This window comes from Epinephelus lanceolatus, chromosome 11, assembly GCF_041903045.1.
Source record: "Epinephelus lanceolatus isolate andai-2023 chromosome 11, ASM4190304v1, whole genome shotgun sequence".
In the NCBI taxonomy this organism is placed as follows: Eukaryota; Metazoa; Chordata; class Actinopteri; order Perciformes; family Serranidae; genus Epinephelus; species Epinephelus lanceolatus.
In genome coordinates, this window is record NC_135744.1 from 15,057,130 (window position 1) to 15,074,964 (window position 17,835).

The 17,835-nt window shown below is 43.5% G+C and overlaps 1 protein-coding gene across 1 annotated transcript in view; it reads left to right on the plus strand.

Annotated features, from left to right (window-relative positions):
* Positions 1-17,835, plus strand: part of tecta (tectorin alpha) — a 36,069-nt gene that overhangs the window by 796 nt on the left and 17,438 nt on the right. The window contains exons 2-11 of the mRNA XM_078172301.1: positions 15-154; positions 247-534; positions 1,851-1,988; positions 2,102-2,267; positions 2,359-2,771; positions 3,407-3,977; positions 4,066-4,676; positions 5,138-5,708; positions 8,259-8,887; positions 12,060-12,717. Coding sequence (XP_078028427.1) covers positions 15-154; positions 247-534; positions 1,851-1,988; positions 2,102-2,267; positions 2,359-2,771; positions 3,407-3,977; positions 4,066-4,676; positions 5,138-5,708; positions 8,259-8,887; positions 12,060-12,717 — 4,185 coding nt within the window. The remainder of the gene's footprint in view (positions 1-14; positions 155-246; positions 535-1,850; positions 1,989-2,101; positions 2,268-2,358; positions 2,772-3,406; positions 3,978-4,065; positions 4,677-5,137; positions 5,709-8,258; positions 8,888-12,059; positions 12,718-17,835) is intronic.

Below are 17,835 nucleotides of genomic sequence, written 5' to 3' on the forward strand. Positions count from 1 at the left end.
TACTCTCCTTTTAGCTAGTTCTCAGGATATCCTGTATCCATATGGACCCGGCCATAGAGATCTAGAGACCCCAAAGATGGATGATGGGAGTTCTGCTGAAATCACTTTGCTCATTCCATTCATTTTCTTCAACATCCCATACCGTTCCATCTATGTAAGCCTTGATCAAAACTCTCAAACTCTTGTAACAAACCACTGACGAATCCATCTGACGCTGAAGTATAACCCTGTCTGTTCTGTCCACAGGTCAACAACAATGGCGTGATCTCCTTCAACGTGCAGGTTAGCCAGTTCACACCGGAGGCTTTTCCCCTGAGTGACAGCAGATCGTTCATTGCTCCGCTCTGGGCAGATGTGCACAACGGCATCCGCGGAGATGTGTACTATCGAGAGACCACAGAACCGGAAATACTGGAAAGGGCGACGCAAGATGTGCGGAAGTACTTTAAAAACATGCCCACCTTCACGGCTACCTGGGTCTTTATTGCAACATGGCATCAAGTCACCTTCTACGGAGGAAGCCAGACAACCCCGGTAAAGTCCAAACACCGCATGAAACATTTTGGTTACACATTTCAATACTGGCGCTGTTTAGCCTGTCCTAACAACTGCTAGGTCATCAAAAAAGCAAATCTTGTGCCGCAGGGAGGACATTTATTCGTATGCCAAGTTAGCATCGTCCTGGTTACTGCAACAAAAAGCCAGTGAGATCTTCCCATTAGATTTTGGATTATTGCAGAAAATAAGCTCCGTGGCTCTGTTTATAATACTTATATACTTAAGATATTCTTCACAAATGAGCACCACTTTTCAGATTTTTGAAGCAGAAATTCAATCGCCAGAAGCAAAAAGCTAACATTAGGCTTTAGACAAACTACACCACGGTTGCATGCCTTCAGTGTCACCAACACAACAAAGCTGGAATGATGTCCTGTAGCCTCTTTCAGCCACTTGTTAGCAAACATCTTTTTTAAGACTTCAAAATTCACAAGTGGGGTATTTACTGATGTATTTTATCTCATAGAATAAAACGCGAAAGTCTTGTGTTAACCACATTATTTAAGGCATCCAACCAAAAAACCCATTGATTTTGAGACAAGGGAACTGGCAGTGCTAAAATGCTAACTCATTTCCGAGCTTCAGCCTTATAAACAGTGCGTAGGATCCATACCAAAAATTATACGTACAGACAAAAGTTGAAAATGGTGTGCGCTCAGTTCTACAGTCAGGCTTCCACCTCACCATTTACATCGCCAATTTCCTGTCTCCAAAATGTTCATAATCATGGATCAAAGTTTCTCCTATCAAGTCTGATTTAATGGATCACAACTTTTGCCTCCTTTAGGCCTCGTTTTGTGCGTGCACAATGTTTATAAATGTAACTGCAGATCGCTCACCACAGAGTGTCAAAGCGGCCTGTTGAAACTGCAGAAGGCTGCCAAAGCTGTACCACTGTGTTACTGCCCAAGTCACCAGCCAGTAGAGACTGCCAGATGCTCTCTGACAGGGAGAGCGTGCCTACAGTGTTAATCCTGCTGTGACAGCCTTGTCATGAGGTGCCAACAGAGATATTGAAATGGAAACTACAGGGAATTTTTAAGTTTTGAAAGGAACCAATCCCCTTTAAGACCCTCTACATTGCTGCCCAACCATTCCTGACTCCACTCACACCTCTCTCCACAGAACTACCAGCTATAGCTAATAGAGCTGCAGCTGTGGAGTCCTTCACAAGTGGGACATTTTTTGAATGTTGAAGTGATTCTTCTCCATTATGGTACTCTTGTTTTTTTGCATGTTATGTCTGTTTTTCTCTTTGTAAAACTATTTTCATCCTCTTGTTTGATTAAAAGGTGAACACATTCCAAACTGTACTCATCTCAGATGGCGTGGGGTTCTTCAGTATGTTCAACTATGGAGAAATCACATGGAGCACAGGAACAGCCAGCGGTGGAGATCCTTTAACAGGACTGGGTGGCACGACAGCTCAGGTATTCTCACAAAGTCCCCAAGATCATTTTATACATTTGATCATCCTTTTATATTAAAGACATTGTATGATAAACATTTCACCTTACGTCCCTCACACCTTTCCCCTTTTCAGTCAGGTTTTAATGGCGGAGACATTGGTCACTTCTTCAACCTGCCAGGGTCACGCTCAAATGATGTGGTGAACATTGAACAGACAACCAATGTTAATATCCCTGGGCGATGGTTCTTCCGCGTTGACACTGAACTGATCGATCCTGCCAATGGCTGCAGCTACAATGGCAAGTTTAAGTTCCAGTTATGCCCATGTGGATTTATCTCATGCAGAACTGTATGTAAATATTTCTTCTGTCTTTCCTACATCCTCTCCAGGGCGATTTTACAGACGAGGGGAAATCTTCTGGCTCTCTGACCAGTGTTCACAGCGATGCCGCTGCCTTGACATTGACAACGAGGTGCATTGCCAGGAGGCTCCATGCGGGCAGTTGGAGACCTGCGAGCAGCAGGAGGGGGCCTTTTACTGCCAGCCAACCCGCACCAGCACCTGTGTGGTATTTGGCGACCCTCATTACCACACCTTCGATGGCTTCCTCTATCACTTCCAGGGAACCTGCTCCTACCTGCTGGCTCGGCCCTGCTGGGAGGTGGCTGGGCTGCCCTTCTTCACTGTGGAGGCCAAAAATGAGAACCGTGGGGTCACCTCGGTTTCTTGGCTCAGAGACGTGACAGTGGATGTGTACGGACACCGAGTCACGTTACCCAAAGGCAGTTTTGGAACAGTCCAGGTGAGAATCTGTGGATTCCTTTTATGTGAGGAATTACCATAATATTTTTCTTGTGTTTGCCTCTTGGTTTGGCTGATGTGAATTTTGGATTTGGGTTATGTGGCTGCATTTAAACTTTGCTGTGAAGATCTTCTTTGACTACATTGAAGGGTGATTTTGACAGTAAACAGATCTATAATTACCTTTTGGACGCATCTACCTGTTTTTCATGATATCAGAATACAAGTTGGCTGCAACCTGTTCTCATTCCTGGGTCATGAAACACAGACACTTTGTCCCCACCCCCAGGTGTCTCATAGTGACGTACAGGGCGCAAATTTGCAAATCTTGTTTTGTTTGACCCATCCACCTCCTGTCCCTCCTGCCCTACACATTGCTTCCTCTTGCTCTTTATACTACATCATTTGCTCTCAGCATCAAGTTTTGCTGCAGGTGGGTTTACATTTGAGTTAGTTGAAACCCAATGCATCTTATAAAGACACTAACGGGTGCCTTTGGCATCATTATCACACACAGAGGGGGATGAAGAGGGCTGCATGTTGACGATCCAGGATGCCAGCATATATTGACAATGGACAAGTTTTCTACCTTCATCCTTTGTTCCTTTTCTGATTTTCCCTCTATTCTTTCTCTAGGTGGACGGCTTGGTGAAGACTCTACCGGTCCAACTCCAGCTTGGTGCTGTTAGGGTTTACCAGTCTGGGGTTGCCATTGCTTTAGAAACAGACTTTGGACTCTTAGTTACCTATGACGGCCAACACTATGCATCCATCTCCCTGCCCAGCTCTTACTTCAACAACACTTGTGGCCTTTGTGGCAACTACAATGACGACCCTGCTGATGATCCCGTGCTTCCTGACGGCTCTCTAGCAGATAGTGTGGTGGAGTTAGGAGGCAGCTGGCGAGCAGAGGACCCAGACTGGAGGTGTACAGATGGCTGCGCCCAGAACTGCAGCGTGTGTGACCCTCTTACAGAAGCCTTCTACTTTCGCTCAGACTACTGTGGGCTCATCAACAAAACCGATGGACCTTTTAGGGACTGCAGAGCCGTAGTGGACCCTACAGCCTTTGTGTATAGCTGTGTATATGACATGTGCAGCAACAGGGATAATATCACCACACTCTGTCAGGCCATCCAGGCCTATGCTCTGGCGTGCCAGGCCCTTGGTGTCACGATACGACCCTGGAGATCTCGCACCTTCTGTGGTGAGTTTCAGTTTGAATTAGCTTACATAGATTCTTCATCTTACATGTACTAGTGTCATCTGACACTCTTTCTCTTACTGGTTCTCAGCTTTGTCGTGTCCGGAGTTCAGCCATTACCAAGTGTGCACAAGTGCCTGCCCAGCCTCTTGCTCCGACCTCACCGCTCCCCTGTACTGTGCTCACCCTTGCACTGAGGGCTGTCAGTGTGACCAAGGCTACGTTCTCAGCGGCAGTCGTTGTGTACAGCGTGAAGACTGTGGCTGTGAGCATAACGGCCTCTATTACCCCCTTAATCAAACTTTCTGGGCAGGTCCCAGTGGTGAGGAAGGTGAATGTGCCCTCCGCTGCACCTGCGGGCCTGCTGGGGAAGTCTCCTGCTTCAACGAGTCCTGCAAAGAGGGCGAGGTGTGCGTGGCGGAAGTGGGCTTGCTGGGTTGCTACCCTCGGAGGGAGGGAGTGTGCTCAATCACTCAGAACTCGGTGACGTCTTCCTTTGATGGCACCTTCCTGCTGTTCCCAGACGACAGCTCCTACTACCTGTTGAAGCTGTGTGGCGCAGTGCCGGCTAATGGCTCCATGGTGGAGGTGAAGATTGGCAGGCGGCTGATGAACAAAGGCCCCACTTGGAAAAGACCTGTGATCGTTACAGTGGCTAACCTGGAAGCTCAGATGGGAGGGACAGATTTTGATATAGTAAAGGTTAGTATTCTCTCTGCAGAGCAAAAACCTTTTTGTTATCTATACTTAACAAAAATTTAAATGCAACACTTTTTGTTTTTGCTCCCATTTTTTAAAGGTTTAAATTAAAGATCCAAGACTTCTTTTTTATACACAAAAAAGACTTGCACAACGTGATTTTTATTGGGACCATCCCAAAGCACACCTATATCATAATGATCCTGTTTAATCAGCATCTTGATATACCACACCTGTCAGGTTGATGGATTATCTTGGAAAAGGAGAAGTGCTCACTAACATGGACTTTAACTAAGACCAAAATTTGAAAGAAATATATCTATTGAGTCAATGAAGAAAGTCTTAGATCTTTAACTTAAACCTGTAAAAATGGGAGCAAAAACAAAAGTGTTGCATTTAAATCTTTGTGCAGGGTATTTTCAGCGGTTGCATACCTATGGCTTTGACACCTTTTTGTGTTCCAGGTGAATGGTGAACCAGTGGCTCTCCCATATGTCCATCCAATGGAGACAATGATGATCTACAGAGCACCAGGCAATGCTACAGTGGTGGAGTCCCGTGGTCTGCTTCGTGTCCAGTACACTCGCCAGGGGCTCCTCAACATCTCCCTCTCCACCCTCTACTACAATGTTACATGCGGCCTATGCGGTGTCTTCAACAGCAATGCCACCGATGACCTTCGGCTTCCAAATGGACGTCTGGCGGAGTCTACTGAACAGTTCACAGAGAGCTGGCGGTCCATTGCTGATGACCTCACCTGTAACGGTGACTGTGATGACCTGTATCGAATGTGCACAGACTTGCGTCTCTACCAGAGTCCTTGGATGTGTGGCAACATCAATGACCCGGGGAATAGTTCATTTCTGGCTTGTCATGCAGTGGTCAACCCTTCGCCGTTCTTCAGGAACTGCTTGTATAACATGTGTGTGAGGGAAGGGAATCGTTCAGCCCTGTGTTCCTCGCTGCAGGCGTATGCCACCGCCTGTCAGGATGCTCAAGTTGGCCTCGCTTCCTGGAGGAGTGCCACCAACTGCCGTGAGTTGAAATATCTTTTCTTTAAAGAAATACACTGGTATTCTGGTTGTCTGGCATCAAGTGGCGTTGTCACATCGTCTCTTTCCAGAAATCATGACCTGGTTACTCAAGATAAATCACAGACCTTCTTGTGAGCACCTCATGTAGGAACTATATTCTTTCTACCGAATTATACCCTCCAACAGTATCACCGCTCAGAATGAAGCGTGATTTACTTATGGACGAGAGGCTCATGGTTGTGACAGTGCGAGATTAAAAACAGCAATGGCGTCCTCCTCAGCTGAGCTTTAACATTAGCTGGCTAAGGTGGGCTAGCAGTAGTCTCTCATCTATGTGTAGATCCACATTTCCTTCCACATGGTGATTCGTTTGGTGGGTGGAGTTTGGTAAAAAAAAAAAAAAAAAAAATGGCGGATATCTCCAGCACTTGGCAACTCACACCAAAATAATCTAAACTGATAAATAGACTCACAGGTGAGAGGACAAATATGTATTTTTGATTTTGATGTGAACTGTCCCTTTAACCTGAATCCTCCTTGCTCCCATCAGAGCACCCTTGTTCCTTTATTGCTCCCAGATAAATCAGATTAAGAGACCTGTTTCACAGCAGTCATTTGTCAAAGCAGGAAATGCCCAGGTGGAACTAATAATGATGATGAGTCTGTTCCAGCAATTATTGAAATGCAATTTAGCAGATAATTAAGTTATTAGTCATACTTGTCTCTGACATGTGAAAGGAAAAAGGTCTGTCTGTATTCCTCTTTAGTTCCACTCCACAGCTGCTCTGTAGTGTCTCACTAATTTATACCTCTTCTTTAAACGTAGACGCCACCACAAACTTGTTTTATCACTCACGCCTTGTCGGCTGAGGGCTTGTTCTTACAAGGACCCCAACTGATTTACAAGATTTACTCAGATTCCAACAACAATCCAGTTTCAAAATGTCCATTGAAACATCTCAACCCACCGCTTCAGCAGAATCCACCTCCCAGCTGACTGTTCATGTGCTCCATATTCTCCCAAAAATCGTACTTATGCCAAAATATGGCTTGATTTACTGCTTCCATTTGTTGCTAGCTCAGTTAGCTTTGAAATGTGTCCTTCGCAACCAACATGAGAAAACTTCAAGTCTGACACAGCTAGTTGTGCTTTGTATTAAGTCATATTTTTGACCAAAAAAAAGCCCCAGGGTTGTATGCCTCTGCGCACAGGTCAAGTTACACTTACAGTTTACGTCCATGTCTGTGAAAACATGAATGCTTCACACACATCTTCCCCCGGCAGCACAGAAGATCTGTACAATCAGGACAGTTTCAAGGTGGACACCCAAGATTAGTGTCACCAATTCAGTATCTGGCCAAATGTCTCTCCTACTGTTCCTAAGATATGACGTTGAGTGATGGCCAGAAAAGTGTTTTATGCAAAATTTTAAAATTTAATCAGAGTGATAGTAAATAAGCAGATACACCGCACACAAGAGGGCCGAATTGCTTCTTCTTTTAATATTAATCTTTTAATTTAGTCGTCAGTTGAAATGTTTCAAATGAAGACTAAATTAAAAGAAGAAGCAATTCAGCTTTCTTCTATGCAGTGTATCTGCTTATTACTATCAGTCTGATGTTTCGTGCCATCACCTACACCAAGTTGACAGCGTTGTGCACGGGGCATGTGCTTTTTTTTCATAAAGTTGAATCACTTAATCATTTTATCCTATTAGACATTTGTGTGAGATTTTGTAAAATAATAAGTAATCAGTGTATGAATTCCTGAGTTACAGCCAAATATATTTTTGTGAGGTCACAGTGACCTTGACCCTTGAGCTTTGACGACGAAATTCTAATCAGTTTATTATTCAGTCCATGTGGATGTTTGTGTTTGAAGAGATTCACTCACTCTTCTTGAGATATTATATTCACAAGAATTAGATGGATGCAAGGTCACAGTGACCTTTACCTTTGACCACAAAAATCGAATCAGTTTAGACTTCAGTACAAGTGAACGTTTGTGCCAAATTTGGACAGTTTTAAAAGTTTTAAGAAATTCCCTCAAACTTTCAAAGTTTTAAAAATTTCACTGTAATCTCTAAAGTGGCTCCATTGTAAGCTGTTAGTTACATCCAGGTCCAGTGTTTGAAATATCTTAGTGACAAGGAGGTCATAAAATTGATATTGCTTTCACAGGAATGGGACAGATGGACAACCTGAAAACATAATCTCTCCGTCCATGGCTGTCGCTGGCACAGAGGCATAAAAACATACTGAGCATTTGGACAAACACTTGAGTGTTGGATTGAAGTGCAGGAGTGGTTTCAGAACACAGACATTTTTTATTTGCCACAAATTTGGTCACTGGTAGAATCCATTTTTACAGTGGTGAGTCCAAACTGTCTACAGCTGCTGCCAAAGGGCAGTGTTAAAGCTCCTCAGAGCCACCACTCAGTCACACAGTGAGTGACTCCAAACAATGGGTTTTGGAATATAGTTGTAATATGGATTTTGCTGTTGTCCTTGCCGCTGTCTCACCTTCTCCTACCTTGTTCTTCTGTCCCAGCTCTTCCCTGTCCACCGAACAGTCATTTCGATGAGTGCACCACTGCCTGCCCTCTGACCTGTGCCAACTTAGATGAACCCGAAGAGCCGTGCCCTCTGCCGTGCCAGGAGGGGTGTCAGTGCGAGGACGGCTTTGCGCTCCGCGACGGCCTGTGTGTGGCACGCAGCGATTGCGGCTGCATGAGCCACGGGCGCCAGCTGGCCACTAATCAGACTTTCTGGACAGACTGGGAGTGCCAGGAGCGTTGCTACTGCAATGGCTCTGACAACAGTGTGTACTGTCAGCTCGCACCCTGTCACCCTGAGGAGTACTGCCAGGAGAATGACGGCCTGTACTTCTGCCAGCCGCGCACTGAGGCCCTGTGTGTGGTAGCAGGTTATGGACATTTTCTGCCATTTGGTGGCGTCCCGTTTGAGCTGCAGAGCTCTTGTACGCTTAGGATGGCCACCACGAGCTGTGGGAGAGGGAACAGGGACCCGGCGACCATCAATGGAGCTTTTCCTCCTTTTAAACTGGCAGCTCGTAACGAGGAAAGGGACACAGGCCAGGCGATTTGGGTGAGGGGCTTCGTACTGGAGGTCTACGAGTATGAGATTGAGGTCTCTCGAAGCTACAAAAACACTGTGACGGTGAGTGCACAAAGAGTGAATGAAACAACAGACATGATTATTATTACCTGTGATAAGGATAACGTGACTTTCCTGTGTGAAACCTGAAGGTCATAGTTGTTGTATTTGTGAGGGCATGTTATTTCTAATCAAGCCGATTGAATAACCAGGCAGAGGGTGAATTCCTCTTTGATTGGCTTAAGGTGGATCTAATTTCAATGGGCATCTTTTATCAGGCTGGATTTGGCTCAGACAAAACCCCGACCCTGAGCGACATTTGGACTGGGTTCACAAACCGACTAAAAGATCTGAGGAGGAACAGAAATGACACACACGAACCAACGCTCACACTCACACATTTTCTCTCATACTCTCCGTTTCTGTCTTTTCTCTCTTATACAATTAGATTATATGAGTAACACATAAAAGCTCCTTTCAGCGTCTTCATGTTATTTATTACCTGGACTTCCCCACATAACAACGTGCAGGTCACATGGATTAGAAACTATGCCTAAAAATGCTTCTGTAGGAATGTGTTTGTTCGAGCTGATGCTGATCCCAGAATAACAGTTAGAGGGATACTTTGCTGAATTTCAACCAGCTCTGTATCACAGCAATATGATTAGTATGTGTAAATGACCTATGGTAAACTTCTCTCCATCTTGCCAGCGATTAGATCTCCCTGCTCATCTCCCAGCTCAAATTTGCTGGATGACACATTGCACATCTTTTGGCATATTTTTGCTGGATCTAGAGCTGTTGCTCGAACTACAGATTGGACCTCCGCAGACGCCTCTCGCTCTCTCAAAGATTATGTTGTTGTTTTGCCTATTTCTCACCTAAAATGTTTTTAGAGATGTATTTTAGCACACTGTTTAGCTGTATTATGAGGGTTTGTATACAGGAAGTGGGTGCCAGACTGTGTCCTGTATTGTGTAAACAGTGGCTGAAAAAAAAATGAGATCAAATGGTGAAACTAAGCAGCGCTGATCAAATATGAATTCAGATTCTGATACTGCGTTGCCTATTTCTCACCTTGATTTTTTAGAAAGAGTCCTAAGGCCGCACGAGGTTCCCTCACGGTTCCCTCGTCTTGAAGTCAGTGCATTTTTTGAATGGGTTTTTGGTTCCATGCCTGAAATAAGGTCTGTGGTTAACACAAGCTTTAGAGACTCTCACGTTTTGTTCTACAGCATAAAATACGTCAGTTAATACCCCACTTGTGAACTTTGAAGCTTCTTTGGGCCTGTCCCAATACCCCCCCTTAACCCTACCCCTTGGCCCTACCCCTACATTTGCGCATTCCCGTGAGGGGTAGGGGTGTCCCAATTTCTTTTTGTGTGTAGGGGTAGTGGGCATAACGAGGGGTAGTGGGTATGAAACTAGCCCTTCGGAGCGAGGGATTTCAGATGCTGACTTGCCAGTGAGGGGTAGATGTCGCCATGGCTACCACCGAGCAAGAGACGGGGGAAAAAGTTCATACATAGCTAACGTTACCATTGTCAGGTTGCTTGTTAGCTAGCTAGCTGGCTCACACTATCTGGCGTCTGTCATCTGTCCTGTTCTGCAAAATTGTCGGATTTTCCACATTACGATAACATGCCAGCTAGTATAACTATGCTGCCTCGTAATGTTAGCTGGTTAGCTAGCTAGCTAGCTAGCTAGCAGAAGTCCCCTGTCATCTGTCGTTCATCAAACGAAGCATGATGAATACAACAAACGCGATAGGTAGGACAAACTCAACCGGAGACTCCATTGTAGATGCCGGATGGAAATGTAGATGGCTCGCACTTTCCTGTTTAAAATAGTTACGTATGCGTGAATGTAACCGACGCGGTGACGTAGTGAGTGGTGTCCCAATTCCTAGGGAAAGACTTCAACCCCTACCCCTCGTTGCTTCATTTCGAGGGCCAAGGGGTAGTGGGCAAGGGCTAGGGGTAAGGCCAAGGGGTAGGGCCAAGGGCTATGGGGTAGTGGACAAGGGCGGGTATTGGGATTGGGCCTTAGTGTCTTAAAAAAGGTGGTTGCACTACAAGTGTTAAAATGAGACTACAGAATGTCACCACGCTGAGCATGGCTTTATGGTTTTGTCACAGTGGTCACATTAGGTCATGCAACCATGGTGTAGTTTGTTTACAGCCAAACGTGTTGGCCGACAGAAAAACATCCCTGGGGCACTCTATACAAGATCATTTGTTGCCACCAAGCCACCATATTGTTTCCAGACAGTGCTCTCACATCTTGTTGTCCACCAGCTGCTGTATTTATCATACCTGTGCAGTGCAGTGCATTCTGGTAGTTGTAGGTGCTCTACTTCTTGAGCTAAAGCAAATGCCACAGCCTTCGATTTTTTTTTACTGGTTTCACTGGTCATGTCGCACCAATTTTAAAAGTATCTGTGTTTCTACTGCATAGACAGCCCAGTTTTATGACCCTAGGAATGACATATTTTACATATTTTTTTCTTAAAATTTGTCAAATATTTATAACACAGCTTAAATTATAGATTCAGGTCTTCTTAACAAAGTAATACAGAATAATGCACATTAAAATGTTCTTTTTTTTTTTTTTTTTTTTACTTCACCAAGGTCTTTTATGCACACGTACTGTACTGTGAAGTCATTTTAGTCTCTCGCCTCCCAAAAAAAAGACTAGAATTCCACTGAAACCATTTTCAGGAAGTGACATATTTATTTGGGAGGGAACTGAAATGAGTATAGTAGGGTGAGCATGAATCTTACTCATGTTTTTTTTTTTTACATTCATCCATTCATTTTCTGTAACCACTTATCCTGTTGGGGGTCGCAGGGATGCTGGAGCCTATCCCAGCTGACACTGGGCGAGAGGCAGGGTACACCCTGGACAGGTCACCAGACTATCACAGGACTGACACATAGAGACAGACAACCATTCACACTCACATTCACACCTACGGACAATTTAGAGTCACCAGTTAACCTGCATGTCTTTGGATTGTGGGAGGAAACCGGAGTAACCTTTGATTCAGAGGAATAAAGGAATCTATAAATAATAAAAAAATTAATAGACTGATCATCAATATGTTTTCCTAAAAGTTAAACATGTCACTATTTTTATTTAGTGTAAAAAAAACATGAAATATGTGTACCATTTTTTTCCCAAAGTAATGTTGCTGAACAGGAATGACTCTTTTATTAAATTTCTCTTCACCCAGGTGAATAAGGAGCGTCTGTACCTTCCTCTGAAGCTGGGCCCGGGGAAGGTCAACGTCTTCACCTGGGGCATGCAGCTCATTCTGGAGACAGATTTTGGCCTAAAGGTGGCCTTTGACTGGAACACCCTTCTCCTGTTGACTCTGCCCCGTGACCTCTACAACACCTCGTGCGGCCTCTGCCAGGGTATGCCCTTATCCCCTCCCACCCTCACCACCACAGACTGGGGCATGGCCTGGGCCGAGAGGGACACCTTCTGCCAGGTGGGCTGTGGAGACTCCTGCCCACGCTGCGGCCTGGGAGAGACGAGCGTGCTAAATGACGCCCCTCTCATGGTGGCCGATGCCAACATGAACATGGACACAGACAATGGAGCTAATGAAGTCAGCAATGGCATACGTTTCCACATCGGGGATGGACTGTATGTGTTTGTGGAGCCCGAGGCAGTGAGGCTGTGTGGGCTAATTGTGGATCGAGGAGGTGTGTTTGCACGTTGTCACAGCAAGGTGGCGCCAGCGTTCTTTTATCAAAGCTGCCTGCAGGACACCTGTTTGGACCAGGGAGCTCAGGATACAATCTGTAACTGGCTGCAGATATATGCCGGCACCTGTCAGACCCAAGGGGTGCCTGTTACTGGCTGGAGGAGCGACACGCCGTGTGGTGAGTGCAAGTCTGGGCTCACCGTAATTTCACCATATGCATTGATGATGTGTGCAGTGGTACAAAGGTCTCCCCTTGTATTACAGAACGTATGTTATTACCTCTGGTGGTATCTACTCATGCAGACATTTTAGTTTCATTTGTCCAGGCTTTAAGATATCTGTCACTAAAATATCAACAGCAGCATGCCTCTCTAGGAAAATGTCTGTTACTGTAAATAATCCACAGATCACACTGTCAGCAGCATAAATAGGGACTATTTCTTTGGTGAAAAGAAGTTCCGGTAAAAACTGTGGACAGCAAAGTCTGTTGATTATTTACAGTAACAAGAACTTTGTTTCTGTGGAAGGCATGGATGGATTACTGAACCAGCCTACAAGTGTCAGTGGAGCCCCTCGGCCTTCACCTGCAAATTGTTACATTTCAAATTAACATGCACCAGTGAGGAAGACACTCAAAAATACCACAAGACACACGAAAACGCCACAAAGAGTTGCAAAGTAACTGTAAAGAGACAAAATAACAAAACAGGCAAAAACAACCACAAAGTGGCACAAAGCAACTACGAGAGACAGAAAACAACCACAAGGAGAAACAAAATGACTGCAAAGTGACAAAAACAACCAAAAAAGACCCAAATTACCCTAAATAGACACAAAATTATCTTGGTAGGACACAAAATTACCTTAAAGAAACTCAAACGGCTACAAAAAAACACAAAACAACTACAAGAAGAAACAAAATCACTAAAAAGCGACAGAAAACAACAAAAAAGACCTGAAATTAACCTTAAGAGACAAAAATATCTTTATAGGACACAAAATTACCGTTAAGAAACTCAAACGGCTACAAAAAGATACAAAACAACTACAAGGAGAAACTAAATGTCGACAAAGTGACACAAAACAACCAAAAGAGACCCAAAATTACCCCAAAGAACCCCAAAATTATCTTAGTAGAACACAAAATTACTCAAACTGCTACAAAAAGGCTCAAAACAACCACAGGGAGAAAAAAATAACTACAAAGCAACACAAAACACCCAAAAATAACCCACAGAGACACAAAATTCCCTTAAAGAAAATCAAACGGCTACAATAAGACATAAAACAACCACAAAAACAAACAAAATGGCTACAAAAAGACACAAAATAGCCACAAGAAGATACAAAAATTACCCCAAAGAGACACAAAATTATCTTAATGGGACACAAATTTACCTTTGAGAAACTCAAACGGCTACAAAAAGACACAAAACAATCAGAAAGAGACAAAAGTATAAAAAATTACACGAAAACACCTAAAACAGACTAAAGACCACAAAAAGATGCATAACAACTAAGAAGGGACGCAAAACCACCACAAAGTCTGTGTGTCTTTGCTTCTATGTAGGAGAGGTGGTGGGGCCTTATGTATACCTGCGCCAAAGGGGCCCATTGTTGACTGTTCGTAGGGTGTTTTCACATATAGTCCTTTTTAAATGAACCAAACTCAGTCCTCTTAAAGTGTACCAAAAAGTGGACCAACAGAAAAGGGACTCAGTTCTTTTTGTGTTCACATTGTCAGGTCATTTGAAAGAGGACTCAGTTCTCTTCCTGGTCAACCTCAGCTCTGATGGGGCCTCAGTCCTCTTTCTGTTCACACTATAGCCTAGCCTATATATAATATATGATATATATTGACATGGTTTTGTTTTTACTTTGACGTGGCACTGCAGTGCGGGACCAAGTGTGAAAATACCCAACTGTTGAAATTACAGTTAAATGTTCATGCAATTTTTTGCACAATGAGCACCACAAACCAAATCCAGTCAGCTCCATTGTATTTGGTTTAAGGTGGAAAGTGTATCTCAAACCCTGGGCACATAAAACCCAAAGTGAGAGGACATATCATTTTTTCATTTGGGTGAACTGGCTAAAACAGCAATATGAGGAGATATGAATATAAACATTTGGCACAGTCACTGCGCCAGCTGCTGCTGCAGAAAATAGTTCCATCACTCAACTCCCCCTAAACTCCCCCTGTGTTTTTATGCCTCTGCGCTGGCGATAGCCGAAGCCGGAGGCGTTGTGCTTTCGGGTTGATAATAATAATAAACTTTATTTATATAGCACCTTTCAAAACACAGCTACAAAGAGCTTTACAAAACCGAATACAGAATACACAGAGCAGAGTAAAACAGGCAATAATAAAGCAGTTAAAATCACTGAAAGGAAGTTTTGATATTTGTTTCAAAAGATGAGACTGAGTTTGCGGCCCTGACCTCCTCAGGCAGGTCGTTCAAAATCCTGGAGCTCTGACTGCGAAGGCTCCGTTACCTTTGGGAATTAATCTAGGAACAAGGAGAAAAGATGCATCTGAGGATCTCAGGGTGCAAGAAGGAACGCAGGGCAAGATTAGATCTGTTATATAATTTGGAGTGAGGCCTCCTAGGGCCACTTGGACTCAACAATGAACTGATTGGATTTTGGTGGTCAAAGGTCAAGGTTAGTGTGACCTCAGAAAAAAGTGTGCCCTCAGAAAAAGAAAATTCACACAAATGTCTAATAGGATGGAATGATGTAGTGATGGAATATTCACGTGCAGTCAGAAATAAACTGATTCTATTTTTTTGGTCAAAGGTCAAGGTCACTATGACCATGCATTCATCTAATTCTCATGAATACAATATCTCAAGAACACTTTAAGGGAATTTCTTCATATTTGGCAATAAACATCCCATTGGACTCAGCGATGAACTGAGTAGATTTTAGTGGCCATAGGTCAAAGATCAAGGTCACTGTGACCTTGTCTGTCTCGTTAACACCATATCTCAAGAACTGGAATGAATTGTTTCAAATTTGGCACAAATATTGACTTGGATTTAGAGATAAACTGATTAGATTTTTGTGGTCAAAGGTCTTAGTCACTGTGACCTTGCATCCATCTAATTCTTATGAATAGGATATCTCAAAAACACTGAAAGAGAATTTCTTCAAATTTGACACAAACGACCACTTGGACTAAGGAATAAACTGATCAGAATTTGGTGGTTAAAGGTCAAAGGTCAGGGTCACTGTGACCTCAATAAACATGTTTTTGTCCATAATTCAAGAATTCTTGCGCTAATTATGACAAAACTTATCATCAATGTCCAAAAGGATTTAATGATCAAGTAATGGCATGTCATATCCGTAAGGTCAAAGGTCACTGTGACATCATAATGTTCTGCATAAAACACGTACTTGGCTGGTTTTAAACGTCATATCTCAGAAACAGAAGTGGACACATTTGATCAGACACTTAATCGGTGACACTAATCTTGGGTGTCCACCTTGAAACTGTGCTGATTGTATAGATCTTCTGTGCTGCTGGGTGAAAGATGTGTGTGAAGCAACCAATGTATTCACAGATATGGATGTAAACTACAGTGGTGGAAAAAAGTTTTCGGACATGCATTTGTGAAATATTGCATTAAGAATCACTCTTAGGTCTTCAAGTGCAATTTCTTTTAGTACAGTCACAGCCAAAATACTAAATAAATCCTAAAAAGCCATTTAAACTTAAAATTGATTGGTTCCATAAAAATACATAAGAAATTTTGAGTATTGGGTCATTTTGGTACCAGTGATGAAGGTTGTTCTTTTTATTAAAAGACACAATTTTTGTTGCCAAGCTTCGTGTCTACATAAAGCCAGCACATTTGAAAGTTCTTCAGACACAAAAATGGCTAAAACAAGGAACCTAACGCAGGAAACACGGCTGAAGATAAAGACTCTCAGCCAGGAAGGGTACAGCTGCCGCCAGATAGCCAGGAAGTGCAGATGCAGTCCTTCAGCAGTTGGATACACTCTGCAGAAATACAGATGAACCAACAGCTTGGAAGACAAACCAAGATCTGGGCGTCCAAGGGTTTCTTCAGCAAGAAATGACCGCATCCTGATCCGCATGTGCAGGAAAAAAACGCCAAATGACATCACAGGAGCTTCAGCAGCAGTGGTCAAACCAAACTGGTGTCCAGTGTTCCACCCGCACTGTACGTGGCCGACTTTTAGATCATGGCTTAAGGTCCTACAAGGCTATCAAGAAGCCCCTGATCAATGAGAGACAGAGGTTAGCCCGGCGTCGTTGGGCCCAGGCACACAAGAACTGGACAGCCAGGAATTGGAAGAAGATTTTGTGGTCAGATGAGTCCAGTTTCCAGCTTTATCTTCCTCCTACTAATGTGAGGGTACGCAGAAGGCCAGGCGAAGCATTATCTCCAGCATGTACAGTACCTACTGTCAAGCATGGTGGAGGCAGTATCATGGTTTGGGGATGCATGAGTGCTGCTGGTGTTGGTCATCTCACTGTCTGTGATGGCACATTGAACTCTACCAAGTATTGTACCATTCTCGAAACCCACATGCTCCCTTCTGCGCGTGCACTGTTCCGTCGAGGTAAAAACTGGATGTTTCAACAAGATAATGCCCCTTGCCACACATCCAAGGCCAGTAGAACTTGGCTGCAGGAGCGCAGTATCCAGGTCTTAGAGTGGCCAGCTCAATCCCCGGACATGAGCCCCATTGAAAATCTGTGGTGGATTATCAAAAGGTCTGTTTCAAAGCATAAACCAAAGAATTTAGAAGAATTAAAAGCAGTAATTCAAGAAGAATGGGACAAGATTACCCCTCAACAGTGTGAAAGGCTCGTGGGGAACATGCCAGCCAGGATTAGAGCTCTACTATGTGCCAATGGCAGGACTACTAAATATTAATTTGATGATGTGATGGTTTATTTATTTTTTGTTCAGTTTTGAACACATTCTCTGTTATTTGTTGACTTTGATACCGACAATGTTGAGAACTGACATATTGAAACTGTCAAGAATTTAGTTTTGTTAGTTTTTCTTGTAAACAATAAACAAAAAAATATAATTTGTATTTGTTTGTATCTGTCTAATGCAGCCACACCTTTTGAAACACAAAATATTTTTCCACAAATATTCCATGATAATATTTGAGATTGTGTAAAATTTTAAGGGTGTCCAAAAACTTTTTTCCACCACTGTATATGACAAACTTGACTTGTGCACGGGGACATCTGCACGGGTTATTCTAGTTTAAATTTATGGTTGTGTGCGGGTTAAACGAATTAGTG